The 22907-nt window shown below is 40.9% G+C and overlaps 2 protein-coding genes across 2 annotated transcripts; one reads left to right on the top strand and one right to left on the bottom strand.

Annotated features, from left to right (window-relative positions):
• LOC100514119 (olfactory receptor 52R1) lies at positions 6092-12728 on the bottom strand. The gene has a single exon (XM_021062405.1). The coding sequence runs from the start codon at positions 7744-7746 to the stop codon at positions 6607-6609; it is 1140 nt and encodes a 379-aa protein (XP_020918064.1). The 5' UTR covers positions 7747-12728; the 3' UTR covers positions 6092-6606.
• On the top strand, positions 18641-22798 carry LOC100511520 (olfactory receptor 51F2). The gene has a single exon (XM_021062404.1). The coding sequence runs from the start codon at positions 21522-21524 to the stop codon at positions 22518-22520; it is 999 nt and encodes a 332-aa protein (XP_020918063.1). The 5' UTR covers positions 18641-21521; the 3' UTR covers positions 22521-22798.

Here is a 22907-nt window from a genome sequence, read left to right as displayed (position 1 = left end):
TCTGCTACCTTTAGGGAAATCTTGGGCCTCTTTTCTGGGAACCTTGGGAAAAGGGATGATGCCTAGAGGACTAGATTCTTCAGTACCTGCTGCCGGAAGCATCACTACTGCCAATGGATCAATAAACCAATGATGCAGTTTAGGTTCATACACTTGTGTACATTGTGCAAGTGAGAGATCACAACAAAACCCACAAAATAGGCCATTTGTTTTCTTCAAATCCCAAATGAGACCTTTTTAGAATATACTACCCATCATTCACTTGTCTGCTCATTTAAACCCTTACGCTACCCCAGGCTGCCAAGTGTGGGGCATGCGGCAATAGGCATGATTTAGCGGCTGCACTCAAAAAACCTCAGTCAGTTGAAAGACCACAAAAAGCATGGCTGTTGAGGATTATTAGTAAGAGGGAAGACACACAGAAGAGTCGCTACTGAAAAATTACAGAATGAATGAATGAAGGAACGACTCCCTCTCCCACGCGGATTCAAGAAAACTAGCTTCGAAAGTAAGTTTTGTTGGTGATTCAAGCCACCACCCCCAGCTGGTCCAGAGTCTGTACCACCACATGCTAGATTTCTCTGTTCCTTTTCCAGAGCAACACCTGCAATCCTCTCAATAGATCCTTCCTGACTCCTCGCCCTCATCCTGGGTAGTGATCCTACAGATTCTGGTGCCCTGTCCTGGAAACAGGAGAACCGCTGCTGCACATCTGGTTTACAAAAGCCACTGAGCCCTTTCTGCTCCAGTCTGGGATCCAATTAAAACAGAGGACCTGCTATGAAGGGATCCTTTATCCCTCCCCTACGGGCCTGGGTCTTTTTTTAAAATATGAGGTGTACAATGGAACTGGCGCATTCCAGAAACAGAAATGGGCACACATTTATTTTTAAATTTTTCCTAGGGAGCCATGTTGCACCCCTCCAGGGGCACCATTAATATGAATTACCATAGGAATTTCTCCTCAGAGCTATAAAACCTGTAACTGATTTCCTAGAAAGGGTCAATCCCTACCCAGCAGATCTGCTTTTTGTTTATCTGTTTGTTTATTTCCCCCTCTACTTTCTGACTCTGCTATACATTCTGGCTCAGAAACATACGCAAGGATGGTACTTAGATTATTTGGCTTCTGTTTCCTAATCTACACAATGTAACTGTATAATTACAGCTACTTGTACACGTGCGTGTGCAATGATGCAAAGGCCTGGAAGAAATATTGGAGCTGGTATCTAGAAGATTTCCAGAAATGAGAGGACCCAGACCCTTCTAGGAGGGTCCAAAGCTAAGACAGACCCACTGAGAAGCAGAACCCAAAGACGGCATGTTACCGGGGATGGGGAGGGGGTGAGGGCTGTGCTCTGTACAGTCAGGCACCAGACCTCTTTAGACATTTCTTTCCTTCCTCCTCTGGCCCTGGGAGTTCTAGGCTCCGAAGACAGAGCAGGATGAGTCAGTGACTTCAGGATGAGCAGACTGAGAATCAACCTTCAAATGCACAATCAGATCTTGACGGTGTTTAGGAGTGAGTGTGACGACAGCAGATTTTACCAGCTGCTGTGAGAGCACAGAGGAGGGTTTTTTAGGATGAGCCATGAACTTTTGATCTCTGTAACCCCAGCATCATGTGTAATACTGACACGTAAGTGATAAAGAAGTGCTTCTTGAATCTGAATATCAAATGCCACCATAGCAATAATGCTTTGTTTGGTTCTGTGCAGAGCAGACAATACTAATGAAGATTCCCCATTTGACATTACTCTAGAATGGAGCCCTGGAAGCCTGGCTTGGCTCTCAGCAAGGTTTAAAACCCAGGAGAAGCTGACTTGCTAGGGACTGCGTTGGTTAAGTTCCGTCTGGTCTCGCTCGGCCACTGTGTCACTTTAGAAACATGTGTTACGTGGAGGAAGAGAGGGGAGGTGATGACTTTGCCCATCGTACGAGTGGGAAATTGAGTTCACCACTCAAAGGGTCGTTTGATAGTTTTTACACATGCCTCCAGACCAGCTTGAGTCTAATTACAACGTGATGCCCTGGACCCAATGGTCCTTAGGGTAAGATGAAGGTAAGTAAACACCTATGTTCCTTGATTCAGCACACTTAAGGATGCTTCTCATCCTGATAGATCTGCATAGCTTAAGTACTCAGTTTTTGTACTGGAGCTGGAACTGTGGGTATTCTGTGTGCTTATTTTGCTTCTCCTGCCAATTAGATGCTCTGTTGACAGTTCCCTTGTTCTCCATCCCCATGCTCTTACAGAATGTTGGGTGCAGGTAGCTGTTCAATACGCATTTCTTGAGCAGAAATTTAAATACTTTATGTCTGTCAATAAAAAGAAGTGAAGGGGGGCAACTGTTATTTATAACAAATTTACCTCATTTGATAAATAACGTCTTTCAAACTTTCCATGGAGATAATGAAAGGAGCCCTTAGGACTGAAACCTGGTATCCAGTTTTGGAGGAATAAGGGAAAAATGCACCTGTAAATGCCATTTTGCGGTCCATAGTGGAATTGGTGGGACAATGTTATCAGAGGCATGTAAACATTTAGTCATTCACCTAACTAGCTTTTTTTGGAGTGAGCTCGGTGTCACTACAAAATAGATAGAATAATAAACGAGTATTAATTAGCACAGAATTGTTAGGATAGAGTAGTAAACAATTATTCTATGCCTTCACAGAATTTATATTCAAATCAGAGGATCGGATAATAAATAATTTAAATAATTACATAGTGGGCTAAGATAGGGAGGAAATAAAATACATATGTTGAAAGAAAATTATAAGGGGCAAGATCTAGCTGAGATACACAGGTTAAAAAACACTTTTCACTGATAAGTTGGTATTAGTTGAGACCTAAAGAGTGATGAAAAGGAGACAGAATGTCCTAGCAAGAACACTGTGGGAAAGTGAGGTGATTAAGAACAAAGCTCCAAGACAGGTAACAGATTGATATGTTTGGAAGTAAAGACTAGAAGGGGTGAGGAGTTCCCGTCGTTGCACAGAGGAAATGAATCCAACTAGGAACCATGAGGTTGTGGGTTCGATCCCTGGCCTCGCTCAGTGGGTTAAGGATCTGGTATTGCCACGAGCTGTGGTGTAGGTCACAGATGCAGCTCGGATCTGGTGTTGCTGTGGCTCAGGCGTAGGCTGGGAGCAATAGCCCTGATTAGACCCCTAGCCTGGGAACCTCCGTAAGCTGTGAGTGCAGCCCTAAAAAGACAAAAGATAAAAAAAAAAAAAAAAAAAAAAAAAAAAAAAAAAAAAGACTAGAAGGGGTGAATCAAAGAAAAAGGTAACAATATACCAAATTAGGTATAAATAAAATATGCTACTGAGCCATAATAGGAAATGAACTTCTCACATATGCCGTCCTATGAATGAATCTGAAAAGCTTTACACTGAGCAAGATGCTAGACTCAAGTTCTAGTTAGATCAGGATTTGCCAGCTTGGGATAGAGGAGGGTGTTTGACTATAAAGAGACAGCAAAAATCTTTATGAAGTGATGGAAATATTCTACGTCTTTTTTTTTTTTTTTTTTTTTTGTCTTTTCTGGGGCCACTCCCGTGGCATATGGAGGTTCCCAGGCTAGGGGTCTAATTGGAGCTGTAGCCACCGGACTATGCCAGAGCCACAGCAACACGGGATCCGGGCCGCATCTGCGACCTACACCATAGCTCACAGCAACGCCGGATCCTTAACCCACTGAGCAAGGCCAGGGATTGAACCCGCACCCTCATGGTTCCTAGTCGGATTTGTTAACCACTGTGCCACCACGGGAACTCCCGGAAATATTCTATATCTTAATTGGGCAGGAGCCAGACAGATATTTATGTGTGTCAGAACTCATTAAACTATGTATTAAAATGTTTGCATTTTATTGGGTCACGAGTTAAATAGACATAAAGCTAATTTTAAGAATTAAAAAAGAGGGGAGTTCCTGTTGTGGCACATGGGTTAAGAATCCGACTGCAGTAGCTCAGGTCCCTGTGGAGGCTCAGGTTTGATCCTTGGATCAAAGGATCCGTCTTTGTTGCAGCTACAGCATGGTCGCAGCTGTAGCTTGGATTAAGTCTCTGGCCTGGGAATTTCCATAGGCCTTGTGTTTGGCCATAAAACAACAACAACAACAAAAAGTAAAAGAGAGGGACTATTATTAAGTAATTTCCTAATAAGAGGGTCCTGGTTCCTTACAGTGGTAAAATTTGGTAATTATGAAAATGCTCCCTCAGGATACCTATTCATTTCTGGGGGCACTTTTAGCCTCTAGCAGCTGTTACTTCTTAAAAGAAAGCCTATTCGTGATTCCTCTTAAGCATTCATCTGATGTTAGTTTTAATAACATAAGAGTCTGAGTTCTAGAACCTTCTTCACTATTGACAAAAGAATGGTTGGTGAGTGAGGATCAACGTACAAACGCAGTGATTGTGGTAGACCTGTTTATTTCCTTGGTTTTGGGGATGGTATCACAGGTGCATACATAGGTCCCACTCATCAAAAGGCATTAAATACATGCAACTTATTTGCATGTTAAATAAACTCTGTAACATTGAAAAAATATGAGAACAATAAAGGAAATGCAGTTTTCTAAAATAGGTTAAAATTTTAATTTTAAAGGAAATTGAATATTAACACATAATCAAATATCTAGTGACTTCCTTACTTCCTTTAAGCATACAACATAGTTATCTTTAGAACAGGCTCTTCCTCTTCTTCAAAACTCCTCCATTTGAAATCCGCTTACATCAGGGAATTGGCAAAGACTGGCAGGAGAGACCATCATTTAGCCCGCCTAAATCTCACTCTTAGCAGTCTCAATAAATTGTGACTCTAGCAGCAATTTTACATCTTGAAACTTTTCTGGAACTTAATCTATTCAAATCCCTCATGCTCTCAAATCACCCAGCCCACTCCCCTAGGCTTTGGTAGTGCACTAACCTCTTCTGTACACTTTTGTTGCTATTTTGATGACTTTTTTCTCATAATGAAATCAAACGTCTTTAATCAAGGATAATTTTTAAAAATATACAAAGAAGCAAAATATAATTAAAATGTGGAGTTCCTGTCATGGCTCAGTGGTTAACAAAACTGACTAGTGTCCATGAGGACGAGAGTTTGATCCCTGGCCTCGCTCAGTGGGTTAAGGATCTGGCTTTGCTGTGAGCTGTGGTGTAGGTCGCAGAAATAGCTCAGGCTCAGATCCTGTGTTGCCATGGCTGTGGCATAAGCCAGCAGCTGTAGCTCCCTTTAGACCCCTAGCCTGGGAACTTCCTTATGCTGTAGGTACAGCCCTAAAAAGACCAACCCCCCAAAAAAAAGATAATTAAAATATGACAAATCTCACTACTATTATTAGATATTTTTAGCATTTGGATGTGTTTCCCAAATTTTTTGAATGCATATATATTCCTTTTTAGACTTGGCATCAGCTCTATGGGCAATTTTTAAAATTTCACACTGTATCTTGACATTTTGCTATCTTTAGATACTTTTTGCAAATACAGTAGTTAAAGGACACATGATATTCAATTGCTCATTACTTTATCTGGTTTTATATAGATCAAAAGTTGAATGTTTTCTTGTTTTTGTTTTTATAAACAATGAATCTGTACATGTCTTTATACATTTTCCCTAAAATTCTATTTCTATAAAGAGATTCTGTTGCGAGACATGTTTTATAATATTTTCTTAGCCTCTTTGCTGAAAACTCCATCTTGTCTTTCCTTACTTTGTCCCGTCTTCCTGCTTGAGAAACAGTCATGGTAAATAACTTAAGTTTAGGAACAAAGACCCAAAGGCATGCAGTTTGTGGAAGCACAGTGAGGATTCTCTGAAATGCTGTGCATAGATAGGTAACTCAAATGCTAATGATTCTTAAATGCCTAAAGTTTAGAGTAAAAGTTTAACCTTCTACCAGCTAAGTGACTTTTAATATAGTAAAAGAACTTATAAAATAATAAAAAAAAAAACCTATACCCTGCACCTACAACCCCCTTTTCGCTTGACGTCATACTCAAGAGCACAATAAAAGCAGTGTGGTTTCTTGAGGCGGCGCTCTTGGTTCCTGAGACCTTGAGTCCCCAGGTTCCCGCCTTTACTTAAGATAAATGTCTCTGTATCTTGTTTTATGTTAACTTTTTTTCCCTTAAGCTCCATAGCACCTGTTCTTCAGCCCCATCCTGCTGAGCTGGTCTCAGCAAGATTCTAAAATGAGGAACATATATGTACTTTTAAACTGTTTTAATGGAAATTTCTAAACTCCTTTATAGCAAGGTATAGTAACTTAGACTTCTACCACAAAGGTAAAAATACTTTTCATTTTAGTGGTCTTGGAAGATGATATTATTTTCAGATCTTCAATAATTTGCTAGGTGAGGATGGCTTTTACTGTTTTCTTGTGATGATTAACGTGGGTCAACCTTGTGTCCGTCATCAATCACTTCTCTGAGAGAATACTCGGCATCCTGAAAATTGTTACTCTTGCTTCAGGAAAGTTGCTGACCTCTGAGTCAGCTATTCACGGAGACGACTTCAGGACAATACGTGACAGCCTGGCAAACTTTCTCCGGATCAGCAAGGCAGGTGGCTGGAACCCTGCTCTGCTTGACTCAGAAGTCTTTCCCGCAGCATCCGTGAATAACCCTGTCCCTGATCTGTTTCGTTCTAACGCCGTAGATGATGGGGTTGAGCATGGGGGGTACAAGTAGGTAGAGATTTGCCAACATTACGTGTAGCACTCGGGGCACATGACGTCCAAAGCGGTGGGCGAAGAAAGTAAACAGGCCTGGGATATAAAAAGCCAAGATGACACAGATATGGGAAGCACATGTGCCCAAAGCCTTGAGCCGGGCTTCCCTGGAGGGCAACCCCAGCACAGTTCTCAGAATCATCACATAGGACACACTGATGACCATCAGATCAAAGCCGACCACAGACAAGGCTACAAAGAGCCCATACACACGATTTCCTCGAGTATCGGCACACACCAACTTGAGCACAGCCATGTGCTCACAGTACGACTGTGGAATGATCTTTTTGGGGCAGAAGGGCATCCTGGCGACCAGGAAGCAGAAAGGACTCACCCACAGCAGCCCTCTCACCATCACGACTGCCCCCAGTTTCCCCACTACAGTCGGGGTCAGGATACTAGAATAACGGAGCGGCATGCAGATGGCCACATAACGGTCCAAGGCCATGGTCATGAGCACCCCAGACTCCCCGGAAGAAAAGGCGTGAATGAAGAACATCTGGATGAGGCAGGCATGATGTTCAATCTCACGAGCGTGAAACCAGAGTACGGCCAGCATTTTAGGTTGGGTGGAAGTGGAGAGAACCAGGTCAGTGATGGCCAGCATGGCCAGAAAGAGGTACATGGGCTCGTGCAAGGTGGGATCAGTTTGGATTATAAAAAGGACAGTGATGTTGCCAACTACTGCTACCACATACATGGCACAGAATGGAAAGGCAACCCAGAACTGGGAATTCTCGAGTCCTGGGATCCCGAGCAGGATGAAGGACACAGGGTGAGAAGAACTATTCCCTGAAGTCAACATCACGGGACAGTTAATTTTTCTCCATTGGGAAGGTAAATCTACTCTCTGTAAGTGATAACAATAAAACAAATTACTATTATGGATAATCTTTTGGATAGAACAATTGAATAAGATGGTACGGGGTTTGATGGTAACCAGAATAATTTCAACTACTTTAATACATAAAACTTGGCAATATAAGATGATGCTACTCATTACTCTTTATCCATATGTCCTTGGAAATGGGTTCAGAACATACTAGCTTCAAGTGTAGTATTTCATAATAATCGGTATTTTTGGGAAGTAGAATCTGCTAAAGGGAAACTATCTTGAAAAATAATCTCATAGTTATTCTTTCCCTCTGTTCTATTACTCCTATGGAACCTGATGCCATCACTCTCACTCATTATATGGAAATAGTTATGCCCATCCGTTCAATCCATGTTGCTCAAACCTGCAGCGATCAAGACTGAAATGGGCTGGGGATCTTTCAGGGAAATGCAGAAGCTTCTTACTCTGGGGTATCTAAGACTAAGGCAAAGAACAATAATGCTAGAGCAGGGTGGGGTTCAGGGGGGCAGTGTGTGGAAGCAGTCTTCCTACTGTGAGCTGGAGTTTGGCACTTGCCATCAGGCTCTTCATGGATTAAATCATGAGCTACTGCATGTGCCACCTGCAACACCCCCTGAGCAGAGCTCACTGTGGAGACCTGGAGCGAGGCCCTCTGTGCTCTGGGAAAACTGGCACAACAGGTCCTCAGATAGTCAGATAGTTTTAGGAGATTTTATGAACCCAATTCTTACATCTCCGTGTATCTAATAAACCATTAAAATCCTTCGTGGTGATGTCTGCTTCTCATGACGGTAGCAACCTTCATGAGACCAGCAGCAAACATCTGTAGAATGTGTGTATGGCTGCATGCAGCTCCCCTTCACCTGTACCACAGGTATACCAAACAAAAGATGTCACAGTCATCAGCGCCTGCAGCCACCTCCAAGGGTGAGCCATGGAGCCCTGAGGGAACTCGGGAAGGAAACAAAGAATACTGCCGTCTAGCAGCCATCACACTGCGGCCACTCCTAACAGTGAGGCTGAGGGAACTCAGGCTGTGAAAACATAGGACACTGGTCCCAGAGAGCTGAAGTCCATATCACAGGAGTGGTTTCAGGGAGCCCAGACCTTTGCACCTTCCCGCAGATATGCACCAAATGCCTCTATCCGGTTTTCTGTTCTTAGCAGTAATCTTTTGTTTATACCTGCCCTCTGTTGCAAAACTCCTACAAGTCCTAACTTTCCCCATCACCTCCTCAGAGTACTTTTCTCAGGGCTACCTGAGATGCTGCCTGCTGGGCTTAAGCGCTCCTTTGCCCCAAATAAAACTGAACTTTTAGGCTGTGCGCTTTTTTTTTTTTAAACTACTTTTCCTAGAGTTTCCCTGGAGAGCACAGTTCAAGCAGCAAACCTTCTTCCTGTCTCAGGAGGAAGCTCAGCAATCGCAGGTCTCTGGACCTGGAGCCTCCAGTGAGTCACGATGCTTTGCTCAGTGCACACTTGGCCTCCCGGCTCCTTGAAGACTTGGAGCACAGCCGCTCCAGGGACTGTGCAGAGATGACGGAGGCTCAGGGACCCACTCACTGTGAGCTCAGCTTTGTCTCTCACCAGTTCCAACAGGACCATCAGTGGCTTTAAATGGCTTCTGGAATTCAGCTTTTAACAGAGACTAATCTCCAGAGCCTATTTAAAAACCTATTAAAGTCGAGCCTTTCCCTTCCCCCAAGCATTAATTCTCTCTGCCCTTAGGTCCCAGTGGCTCACACTCACAAGAGCTTCCTCTGGGACTAGAGACTAAAGCTGGGAGTTTAACCCCTTAGTTCCTCTCTCCTCTGTACCACAAATCCAAAGGCATGGGATTTGATTGCAGGCATGAGAATATGAGTTGTTGAGTCTGCCTGTATGCATGTATTTTGTTGTTAGTCAGAGTATGTATATTTATAGTTGAAGGGATATTTTGTACGACGTGAAAGTGTGAATTTATCATGTATGTTGATGTGTATATCTGAGAAACTAATAAATATGTGTGTAAAGGACTCAGTTTGCCTGCGACTATGCATGTGTATAGCCTTGCATATATGTGCAAGTATGAATAAGCATTTGCATGAAGTATACATGTTTAGAGTGATGGCAGAGCTCTGTGAGGACAAGGTCACCGGACATAGGGACATAAAAAGTCACCGGCCACCTCCAGAAGCAGAGAATGTTGCCTGCCATTAAGCCATGGAGCCATCAGCCCCATCTCCCACCCCTCCCTCCCGGGATACACTCTGCCCTCTGGCATGATACACCCTGAGGGGGATTCAGGAGGGAGAAAAATAGGATCCTGCCCCAGATAGTTTTCAATGAGCCAGATTCTGCATCTTCCCATACAAAGGCACTAATTCATTAACCTGAGATGTGTGTGTGTGTGTGTGTGTGTGTGTGTGTGTGTGTGTGTGATTAGTAGTGATCTTTTGATGTTTAACTATATTTTTTTTTCAGCAAAAACTCCTATTTAACCTGGCTCCTTCCTCACCCCTTTGGAAAAGTTCCTCAGAGCTGAGAGGCTGTGTCCAGGTTGATAGTTCCCAGTACGGTCACCAAATAAATAGGAGAAATGACAGCAATTGTACCCCCCCACTCATGTGCTGATATTCTAACTGCCCCCACCTCAGAACATGACCTCACTTGGAAATAGCTTCACTGTAGCTGTAGTTAGTTAAGATGCAGTTATACTGAAGTAGAGTCGGTTCCTATCCAGGATGCTGGTGTCCTTATAAAGAATATTCGGACAGAGACATGCGCACAAGGAAATGCCATGTAGACATGAAAGCAGAGCTCAAGGTAATGCATTTACAAGCCACGATTTCAAGCAAACACCAGCAGCTAAGAGAGACGCAAGGGAGAGGTCCTCCTCACAGCCCTGCTGATTGATACCTTCCCCTCGGACTTCTAAGCTCCAAAACTATGCACAATAAATTTCTGTTATTCAATCCACTCATGGAACTTGGTTATGGCAGTATAACCTGGCAGGACCCTGTGCTATGGGGCCGTCCCAGAACAGACCTCCACACATGTCTTCTACCTGCCTGTTTCTGTAGAAAAGCTTTAGTCAAAGAATAAGTCCAATCAGAGAAATTAGAAAATGCAAAAGAAAAATAAAGAACAACAAAAACAAATCAAGCAGACAGATACTAGTTTAGACATTCAACAAAGTCAAGGCCCTTTAGTTCATCCCCAAGGACTGCAGATAATTCTGAGCCCTCGGAGCTGTTCTGCAGGAGCTGAAAGCCCCCCAGGTGGGAGAGTTAACTCTGTGCTGCTCACAAGCGGCAGACCCCACCTTTTGGAACCAGAGAGTTGATGGTGCTGACTCCCAACTACCTCTCCACCCACAATCAGGAAAATGTCCTGATTGTATCCTGCTCCGTAAACACTCCAAGACCCCTCACTACCCCCGCCACGGGGCCACAGTCCTTGAGGCACTAGCTTGCTGTGTTCCCTCTTTGCCTGGCAAAACAATAAAGTTATTCTTTCCACTTCCTCCAAAACTCTGTCTCTGCATTTCTATTCAGTAGCGGTGTACTGAGGCAGCTGAGATTTCAGCAACTATAGCCCTAGAAAACCAACACAACAACAAATCCATTTTTATCCATTATTCTAAATAATCATTTATGAATAATTCACTTAATACGAGCCAGTGGATTTTTAATTGCAGCTCTAAAGAAATTGCGTATCTAGATAGGAGTGCTTTAGAACACATTTGCCTAAGGATAGATCAATACATTATGGAAAAGATTATAGGGAAATCAGAAATAGCCCCAAACACAATTAATTGACTCTCAAAGAGAAATCAATGCACTGTAGTGACAGAAAAATATCTTTATAGTAGTGGAACAACTGGATATCTGTGTGAAAAACAAAATAAAACCTCAATTCCTACCTCAGTGTAAAACATCTTTATTAGAGATGTAATATAGACCTAAATTTTTAAGCTAAAACTAGAAAGACTCTAAAAGAAAAATAAATAGGATAATGTTGTCATGAATTTGAGGAGAGCAAAGATTTCTCAGATAGGACACAAAAGGGATTTTAAAAGAAAAAAAAATCAACATTGGAACTTCATCAATATAAAACCTAATCTACTTCAAAAGACATGAAAGGGAAAAGGCAAACCACAGATGAAAATATATTCACAATGCATATATCTGACAAACAAAATCCCCAATAGCAAGATAAACAACTCATTAAGCTCATGATTTAATTGGGCACATCACAAACAGAAGCAAATAAATATCTAACACACATATGAAAAGATGCTCAAAACTATTATTCATTGGGGAAGTGAAAATTTAAACCACAATGAGATACCAATGCGAAGTCATTAGAATAACTAAAATGAAAGACATTGACAACACTAAGTACTGGCAAAAAATGTGGGGGAGTTGGGGCATTCCCACACCGAGTAAAGCACATCAGGAGTCTTTCTGGCAATTTCTAACAAAGTTAGCCGTCTTTGTGACCAGGCAGTTCCACTTCAAGTTGGATACTCCAAATTAATGGTTTATATTTACATCTAAAATGTCAGAGTGTTGTAACACTGTAAATCAAACGTATTTCAACTTTAAAAATATTTAGAGAATGTTTATAGTAGCTGTGTTACAGCAGGCAGATAGCTAGGTATGAGCGGAGAAAGGGGACCATGGGGCCGGATGGCAGGAAACCACACATCAGGCAAACAGAGGGGTCCACGGGCAGACAAAAGCCAGAACCTCCAGACTGACCAGAAAACACACATTTTGGGGTGAAAAGGGCCCTGGAGGCAAACAAAGAAAGGAGAAAAAGACTGGAAGTCTCCAGCATCTGAATGTAACCCGTTGCTCATTACGTCCTCATTATAATAAAATTATAACACATTTAGCTATGCAGATAAGTACCCATCATGAACCCCTGCCATGACGCTCCCTATCAAAAAGCTAAATAAGGAAAACAATCCCTCCTCCCTTTGGGAAGGTGGAGCTGGAATGAATGTTAAGGAATAAGATGCCCCAAACCCTCCTTCCCAGTGAATAGTCTGCCCATGCAATTAGATGCCCCTTACAACCAAGGTGCCAGAAAAACAAAGGGCAGCTGCTTGCCTCTCTGCCTGCCTCCCTTTAAGAGGTGTGTTTCAGGAGTTCCCGTTGTGTCTCAGCAGGTGAAGAACCAACCAGTATCCATGAGGATGCAGGTTCGATCCCTGGCCTCGCTCAGTTAAGGATCTGGCACTGCCGCAAGCTGTAGGTCACAGACAGGGCTCAGATTGCATGTCACTGTGGCAGTACTGTAGGCCAACAGCTGCAGCTCCGATTCAACCCCTAGCCTGGGAACTTCAATATACCTCAGGTGCAGCAGCCCTAAAAAGCAAAAAAAAAAAAAAAAAAAAAAAAAAAGAAAGTTAAAAAAAGAGGTGTATTCATACTTAAAATAAATCCTCACTTTTCTTTCTCAATTTCCATCTCTGAATTCCTTCTGTAAGGAGACAAGAGCTGTATACATAACAGTCAAAATGTGGAAGCCCAAATATCTGTCAATTGGAAATTAGTTAAATTTTGCAACACTAAAATCCTATTAGATAATAAAATCCTATTCAGTAAAGAATGAATAAAATAAAGAACTAGGAAAAAAATAATTTTGTGGAAATAATATTGCAGAATTTTGAAGTGGCAAAATAAAGAACAGAGCCTAAAGCTCTAAATAGGGAAAAGACCACTTACTAAGGAAAGTTAAAAAGTGAGTTTTAGTCTATTCAGGCCCAGGAATGAGTAGGTGAAATTTGTTTAATATTTTGTACCTTCCAGGTTGTACCCTAAATATTTTAAAACTATATAGTTATGCATTTGGTACAACAACCCAGTGAAAGCCATACCCTTATTTTGCAGATAGAGATACTAAGGAACAGAGAGGTTAGTTTTACAGTATAGATGTGCAGAGCCAGAATTTTCTCTCCAGTCTTCTTTACTATATTAAGCTAAATCTTAAAATGTTCTGAGAAAATTATTTAAAGCCTAAAAATTATATACATAGCCGATCTATTAATAAAGCATAAGAGGGAAAAAAAGAGAGAGAGATTTTAGCTAGACAGGAACACAGAAAGTTTATCATTTATGCATCACATCCATTTATTCTGAATATAACTGGATTATGCGCTTCAGCAAAATGAAAGAGATATCCCATAAAGTCCAGCAGTTGATAACAGTCGATAACCAAGCAGAAATTACTCAGGGATGCCATGTAAAGGAATTTCAGGAAGGCAGAATGAATTAGAGCCTTGCACGATGTCTGGCCTCAGAGCAGAAGTGCTGGCAGGAATTCGGCACTCAGGCCCCACCCCAGACCTCATGAATCAGAATTTCCTTTTCACAAGATTTTGAGGATATTGCATGCTCATTGAATTTTGAAGCATTTAGTTACTGGTTTGAATAAACAACAGTAAGTCATGAGTGAAATGACCTCAAGAGCTTGTCCCCAGTAGTGGGCAAAATGGGAAGATAATTTGAATTCCAGAAAAATCCATAAGTCATCCCGGAACCCCATGGTCCAGTGTAAATTAAACAGAAATTTGACATAAATATGGGCAACTGAATCAGTGTAAAAGGAAAGAATTGACTTCTTTTGTTGAATGGATGCCTCCTCTTTTATGTGTTTAGTGATACAGAAAAAGATACGTCATCCTTTTTTTTCCAGGCGCACCATGCATTCCAGATTCTGTGTTGAATAATGCTTATCTAATCATAAGTCAATCAAAATTTATTTGCTTTAAAGTTCAAATATGTTATACCTAACGATAGCTGTGAGACCATATGTAAATTTATATACTTATTCAGGGAAATATGCTCCGGGTTTCAAAATTTGGGACTGGAGAAAGGACAGAAGCATAAGGGCATTTCTTGACTGCATCCTGCATAGCAATAAATAGAATCTAAAGTTTAAGGAGGAAAAAAGTGCTTATACTCATGAAGAATTTTAAAAGAGTAAAATGATTAAAATGACAGCAAACGCATCTCTTAGACCTGATTCAATCTGCTGTGGTGGCACTCTTGGGAAAGCCCAGTCTGCCCATCTAGGAGGGCTGTTCCCCTCTGATTAAACTCTCTCCAAGCCCCAAGGGTCTCCTGGCAGCAGGGCTGAGTCACCTGCTGGGCTCCACGGAAGGCCAGGTCCAAGAGCCACCCACTACATACTTGGCTGGCCAGCCGTGCAAAGGGCAGCTGTCCCTGTGTTGGGAGCCAGGTAGGACGCTGGGACTGGAGAGCAGACCAAGAAGAGGCACTGTTGAGCGCTCACCTGGAGGGCAAGGCACAGAGCAGAAGGGATGGGGGGAGAGGAGGCAAGGCACAGAGCAGAAGGGATGGGGGGAGAGGAGGCAAGGACTGCAAATCGGAGGTGGGAGAGTAGAGGATCCAGAAGAGAGGGGTTCAAAGCGACAGGCTCAAGCTGAAGCTTGTGGGAATGATGTGAAACCTCAGCAAGGAGGTTGCAAACCAATATTTCTCTATAGGAGAAAACATCAGAGTCTGTTAGCTCAAGGAAATGGAGTGAATTGTTGTGATTCTGTGTGGCCTAAATTTGATATTTATCGTAAAGTCATGGCTGTTTCAGCTTTTCCGTTTGAACTGATTTCCGTATTCCTATTTGCTGGTAGGTAAACTTTTGGGGTTCTTTCGCTTGTCATCAGCGCCTCCTTTTCACAGGATCCTCTTCTCTTAATAGAAACCTTTACATTTAGAAAGGGGTACGTCAAACACATCTTGGAATTTGACCAGCCCAGAAACAACTGGATACAGGCAGACCAGGGTTATTTTCAAAGTCCAGGGTGTACAGATGAGGACTCTTGGGTGAAAATGGGTTACCCAGGTCCTACTCGTAATGTCCCTGTAGAATCAAAGACTTCTAACTTGACCTTCATTAGTCTACTGGGCTAGAATAATGCATCCCAGGGCCTGCCCTTTCCTTCATGACCAAAACCTCTGGACACAGAAATGAATTTAGTGTTATTGTTCTTCCTCCCAACTAAACCACAGACCACATCAAATAAACAACAGACACACAATCTAGTTGAAAGCAGATGCAGCAGTGTCTTTGGTCTTGGCCTCCTCATGCCCACATGGTACACTGTTCCTCTTACGTGGTTACACCTATCTTTTGTAATCAGTAGTACTGAAGTTTGATGTCGTGCCCTGTATCAATGTTTTATGTAACTGATTTCATTTCATCTTAAGAAGACAATCCCTTAAAAAACCCATAAATGCATTCCCCTCGTTTATTCTAATGTTAATTATTACAGCATTTTTGCCTTGAAATTCTTAATCCAAATTCTTAATCCCTGTGTGAAATAGGGATCCTTTATTTTTATGTATTTATTTTTACACTCCACTGTTTTTATTATTTTATTTTTGTTAGAGTCTAGTTGATTTACAGTGTTGTGTCGATGTCTGCCGTACAGCATGGTGACCCAGTCATGCCTACATGCGTGTTCTTTTTCTCATGCCATCGTCCATCACGGTCCTGCCAAGACACTGTGCATAGCTCCCTGTGCTATACAGGGGGACCTCATCGCTTATCCATTGCAAGTAGAATAGTTTGCATCTACCAATTCGAAACTCCCCATCCATCCCACTTCCTTTCATATTTTTATAAATTGTTAACCAATTGACCAAGCATTACTTAGCACATATCAATTTTTTGGCAGTGATATAAGATGCCATTGCCATCACATTCTTTATCCTCGTTTATCCATTTTTTTGGAAATATTACTTTTCTGGGTATATGTATATGCTTGACTATTATATTTTGTTAATTATAATAGATTTCCATTACATTTTGACTAACCCTTTTGTTGTTTTCAATGTATATATACTGGATATATTTGCATGTTTATCATACCCAATATATTTTAGAATCCATCTGTCAGTGTCCATTAAAAACTTGTATGTTACTGATTCAAAATGCTTTGAATTTATGGGAGTGTTAATGGGACAAGTCACATCTTTTCACTATTAAATATTCATCCCTATTTTCGTGAAAGGAATGAGGGCTTTATTTCCATTCTTTAGTAAATTTTTATAGTCCGCCCCATCCCTGCCAAACACAAACTTTTGTTATAGCAATACAGTTTATAGTTTTCTGGCTATTATACATAAATCTTTACTTTTATAAAATTTCCTCAGTGGTTGATTTTGGTCAACAGAAAAAAGCTACTAATTTGTAATATTGATCTTCAATGTAGTCACTTTGGTAGACTCTATTTTAAGAGTCTACAGTCTATTCTTTTGGATTTTTCAGGTAAAAAGTCAACTAGAACCTAAATAAAGACACTTTTGTTTCTTCTCAAAGGTAAGGCTGTCTCCTTTTACCTGTCTTTTTCATTGGTAAAGACCATTCCATAAAACGTTCAATAGTAGTTGTGTTACTAGGTATTGTTGGGGTTCAGGCAGGCCACCCCAAAATACACCACAATATGGCTTATTGATTATTTTGAATTAAATTTACTTAAGAAACAGTCAGTGCAAGAAGGACACTGACCCTCTTTTTTCTGAAAGCAGGAAATTCATCTCCCGTGTGAAAGTTACCCCCCCTTCACTGGGGGGAGGGAGGCATCCTTAACACCAGAGATGGGAAATTCAGGGTCCCAAGGCTGTATAAACAAAACTTGTTATCTCCCCCCTCAACCCAAACTGTTTAGATTCTTCACTAATTAAGGAACCAGGCTTAAGTTTCTTCCTCATGTCAATTTCTCCCAAAGTTGTTGCTTCTTTGTCTAAAGAGTATAAATTGCCACTTGGGCCACCTCTTAGGTTCCGTTGTATTAGACCTTCACGTGTACAAATAAAACAAAATCTTTTTTCACCTGTTAATCTCTCTGGTGTCAACCTAATTATTATTAGACTAATGAAAAGAACTCAGCAAGGGTAATGGGAAAACGTCTCCCTCCCTGACAATATCTTTATCTTGTCATTAATTGTAATAGAAAAGCTTTTTAATAGGTCACCAGTAAATACATTTGCCTCAAATTTCTGAAAGATACCTTTCATTTGGAAACTTATTTTCTTCCTGAATATTAAAAAAAACCAAAATCTCATCATGAATTGCCATTGAATTTTCCAATTTCTTCCTCATCTCTTAAGAAAATCGTGTTTTGCCTTGCTTAATCTGTTAGTACAGTCACACTATGGATGGATTTCTTTCTTTCTTTTTTTTTTTAGCAGTTATTTTTTTATTATTTATTTATTTATTTATTTATTTTATTATTATTATTTTTTTGGCCTTTTGCTATTTCTTTGGGCCGCTCCCGCGGCATATGGAGGTTCCCAGGCTAGGGGTCTAATCGGAGCTGTAGCCACCAGCCTACGCCAGAGCCACAGCAACGCGGGATCCGAGCCGCGTCTGCAACCTACACCACAGCTCACGGCAACGCCGGATCGTTAACCCACTGAGCGAGTGCAGGGACCGAACCTGCAACCTCATGGTTCCTAGTCGGATTCGTTAACCACTGCGCCACGACGGGAACTCCCTGGATGGATTTCTTAAGTTGAATTTTTTTTTTTTTCATTTATAAGACAAAGTCTGTTGTGTCAAAGTACAGTATTCTTTAAAAGCACAGTTGCATCCGGCCTGCTGAAAAAGTTTTAATGTTTGGTACGTCGTCATAGCCATGTATGATGAGAAGAAAATAATTAGATTAAAAACTTTCCACCTTTTTTTTTTCCTGGTTACAAAACCCATATTCACTTGTTTGGGAGACATATGGACTCTTCAAAGTTGTTTTTCCAGTTTTACTGAGATATAATTGACATGCTTCGCTGTACGAGTTAAAAATGTACTTTCCATATTTGTTTATGCTCTACGATAAGATTTCTCAACCTCTGCCTGATTGGCAGTTTGGGCTGGATAACCTTTGCCTTTTCGCGCCTTTTTGGATATAAGCGCCCTGGTATCTCCTCACTAGACACCAGCCAGTAGAACTTCTTTCCCAGTTGTGACAGCCAAGACTGTCTCCAGCAGTTAGCAGGTGACCCTTTGGGGTCAAAGTCCCCTCTCCTCTGTTCTATTAGAATTCGTGTAAAATAGAAATACTCTACTTTTTCCATTTTTTTTAAAGTTTGGTGGTTGTTGGAATTCTTCCTGTCATTGACATCCCTTTTCTGCTTAATTTCACTTCTTGGGCTAGTTTGGTGACTGATGTTTTTCTATAAATGGCATTTATTTTATAGTTGTCGCCAAATATAACATTATACCTATGTGTACCATTCCATCATAAATTTTCTTTCTCTATACTTTTGTTTTCTCTTCCATTTCTCATTCAGTTAATCATGCTTTTTCTAAAGTTTTCCTGACCTATCTTGAAAAAAATTCATGTATTTTCATTTTAAATAGTCAACTTTGGTTTTATTGTTAACTCATTCATTTGTGCTTTTTAATCTTTGTTAATTACTTCTTTTGATAGTTATTTAAATATTTTCCTACCACTTAATTTGAAAATGTAAAAACTAGTATTTTATATCTCTGTATTCTAACAAATGTATTTTCTTCAGGCTGTACATTGTACTTCAGGGCTGTGCCTCACAAGTTTTGATATATAATTTTCTCATTTTTATTCAGTTTAAAAGATTGTTTTTCTCATATTTTTCTGGCACAGAGAAGATGCTTAATAAGTGAATGTTGCTATTGCTTTAGTGTTTTTGTTATTTTATATTTATAATAAATTATTTTTTACTTTATTGGTTTTTATAATGATTTTTATTTTTTCCATGATAGCTGGTTTACAGTGTTCTGGCAATAAATTATTATTAGCAGTAAGTTAATTTAATACTCGAGATTATATAGTATGAAGATCCAAAGTAGATTATTTGGCGTTTAAATAAAGAAGAGGTGGGAGAACAAAGAGAGATGTTAGTGAATAGAAGATATTTGGTAATTGAGAGTGGTGACCATTAGAAGGATAAGAGTACAGGTAACTTTCAGAGCTCTGACTTGCACATTTTTGTGAAAATGGTAAGTTTTCTACAGAATACAAAAGACTAAGAACAAGTATTGATGATCAGTTTGGTTTTGAAAATACTGAGTTTGATTTACCCCTGAGAAATTCACATGGCCAGAAGGAAGTTCTGCCTTCGGGATCCCGACACCAGAGCTTGTCTTCAGAGATTTACTTGAAATTTATCATTAAACAGGTGAAAGATGAGGCTGCAAAAATGAATGTGGTAGTTATCCAAATAACTTGAGAGTGGGCAAAGCACATACCTCTGAAGGACACCCTACAGAGGTATCCTTGGGGCAGAGGGAGGGGGAGAAAGACATTGCTGAGCTGTGAGAGACAAATAACACAGACTTGTGCCATATAGTACACGGGGGAGAAAGTTTCCAAAGAGAACATATCATCAGTGTCATAAGTAAGTGGTGGATAAAAGAGATGGTCCCTAAAACGAGCCACCTGAATTTGGCAGGTGTATCTTGGTGGTAGTTGCCCTAGCCGGGGTAATTCTCTGAGCCCTTTGCACACAGAGACTATTCATGATGAAATTACTTACCTGAAAGGCCTAAATAGCTTCCTATCTGCACAATTCTTGTGGTTGCCCTAGCCGGGGTAATTCTCTGGGCCCTTTGCACACAGAGACTATTCATGATGAAATTATTTACCTGAGAGGCCTAAATAGCTTCACATCTGCACAATTCTTACGGAATTTGCATCTAAAACTTGAGACTTTACTCCAAAAATGCCACATTGACCACAATGTATCTCTGAAAGCAAACACCTGAAAAATGTTGGTCAGAGACGCTCCTCAGACTGGATTAAAGCTTCCTCCTATGCGTGCCTCAGCCGCACTGAATGCAGGCTTTGGGTCATACACGCAGGTTCCAAATTTGGTTCTTCTACTGCCTAACTGCATCACTTGGGGAAAATTACTTAATCATTTTAAACTTCAGTTTCCCCATATGTATGTTAGGGATAACACTTTTTTGTACTTGACTGGACAGTGATGACTCTCGGATCAGATTATGACTCTGAAGATAATTACATCTGGCATATGGTCTGTGTTCCAGAAATGTCCAAGAACCATAATAGATAAGTTAGCATGGTAGCTACTTACTATGGTTCTTTGTGTTTCAGCAGTAGCCTGTGCTGTTCATCAAAATGAGGTGTTTACTACATGGCGTTAAAATAATGGCAAGGTTTGCTTTTCTCCCTTCCTTCCGTCCTCCCTCCCTTTCCTTCTTCGCTTCTTTCTTCCACCTTTGTTATATATGTGCTTTATCTCAACAATCATTATTTATCTTTATAAAGGTAAGCTTGGAGGATTATTTAATTCTTGAGTTTTAGTTTGCTGTATGGAAACTGTGTCACTACTACCTATCTCCTAGAGTTAGTATTTGAATAAAATTATAACCTGCAAACAAATATTTGTCAATAACACTGGGAACTCTCAAACATGAGAACTGTACTTATTTTTCTTAGGGTGATTTTTTTTTTTTGGCCACCCCACCATCACATATATAAACATGTATGTCTTGGGGATGTCTTAGACATTGTTGGGCTATCCCAGGAAAACCTAATAATATCCACATTTCAAATGTAAGCTGATTGTTTAGTGCTTTATTCTAGAATCAATAAATTATTTTCAAAAAATACTGGAAACCATATTAATTAGCATATTGTTTAGGTATTCTCCTTGGGGCTTTTCTCGTCAGGGATGACTTAATTGTGATATTTGTTGCCACCAAAGAGAACTACAGACTTAAGAAAATTTGAGGCAAAATAATTCAGGAAATCCTCCTTTCTCAACAAATAGGAAATACTGAGAGGCAGGGGTAGAAGCTTGCAGTTCTAGAAAACTCAGAAAATACTAAAGTTCTTGGAGACTCAGTGATAGTAATTCAGGGAATCTCAGTGTGCAGGAAAGACGCTGTACGTCCATCACATGTTACGGTCCATCATTCAAACGTCCCTTTCTTCTCAGTGCCTCGTCATGTTGGTTCTCAACAGTACCGACACTCAGCCTCTGACCTTCCTCTTGACGGGTATTCCAGGCCTGAGAGTGGCCCAGGTCTGGGCCTCCATCCCTTTTTGTCTCCTGTATGCCATCGCCCTCTCTGGGAATGGCATGATCCTGTTGGCGGTCCTCCGTGAAAAGCGCCTCCACGAGCCCATGTACTACTTCCTCTCTATGCTCTCCGCCACAGACCTGAGCTTGTCCCTTTGCACACTCTCCACCACCCTTGGCGTCTTCTGGTTTGAAGCCCGAAAGATCAACCTAAACGCCTGCATTGCCCAGATGTTCTTTCTCCACGGATTTACCTTCATGGAGTCTGGAGTTCTGCTGGCCATGGCCTGGGACCGTTTTGTGGCCATCTGTGATCCACTGAGATATACCACCATCCTGACCAATGCCAGGATCGCCCAGATTGGGGTCAGCATGTTGATGAGAAATGTGGCTGTCATGTTGCCGGTTGTGCTCTTTGTCAAGAGGCTGTCCTTCTGCGGTTCCACGGTCCTTTCGCATTCTTACTGCTACCATGTAGACCTCATTCAACTCTCATGCACAGACAATAGGATCAACAGTATCCTTGGTCTGTTTGCGCTCTTCTCTACAACGGGGTTTGACTGTCCTTGCATCTTGCTTTCCTATGTCCTGATCGTCCGATCTGTCCTCAGCATTACTTCTTCAGAGGGGCGACAGAAGACCTTCAACACCTGCATATCCCACCTCAGTGCCGTGGCCATCTTCTACATCCCTCTCATCAGCCTGTCTCTTATCCATCGCTATGGCCATTCAGCACCGCCATTCGTCCACACCATCATGGCCAATATCTTCCTGCTCATTCCTCCTGTGCTCAACCCTGTCATCTACAGCGTGAGGACTAAGCAGATCCAAAAGGCCATTGCCAAGGTGATACTTCAGAAGCAGCTCCAAATCTAACCTTTCGCTATCTCAGAGTAGAGAGACATCCATTTATGAGTAAGAGCTTTGGTAGAATGCCTTTGGTAGAATGCTTTGGTAAAATCCCCAAATGCCTGCCAGATCTGCCTCCAAGAGTCCAAACCATGCAGCTTATAGGTTGTATGGTATTTGCTTAGTTTCTTTGTAAGTCCATATTAATATTACGTAAATTATAATTTTGTTTTCAAGATAAAGTGAGGTAATATATGCAAATAGTTGTTTATATTTGCAAGCAATATGAGACCTGAATAAAATATTCATTTAGATTCTGCATAATATTATGCAGAATGTATTATATATTATTTATTATAATATAATATAATATATATAATATAATATATAATATAATATAATATTATGCAGAAC

Source organism: Sus scrofa, chromosome 9 (genome assembly GCF_000003025.6).
Source record: "Sus scrofa isolate TJ Tabasco breed Duroc chromosome 9, Sscrofa11.1, whole genome shotgun sequence".
NCBI classification, from domain to species: domain Eukaryota; kingdom Metazoa; phylum Chordata; class Mammalia; order Artiodactyla; family Suidae; genus Sus; species Sus scrofa.
The sequence above is the reverse complement of the archived record's forward strand: the minus strand, read 5'-3'. Positions and strand labels throughout refer to the sequence as shown.

Coding starts and splice junctions, on each gene's coding strand:
- LOC100514119 (XM_021062405.1), bottom strand. CDS start 7,746: ATGAGTAGCATCATCTTATATTGCCAAGTTTTATGTATTAAAGTAGTT.
- LOC100511520 (XM_021062404.1), top strand. CDS start 21,522: ATGTTACGGTCCATCATTCAAACGTCCCTTTCTTCTCAGTGCCTCGTC.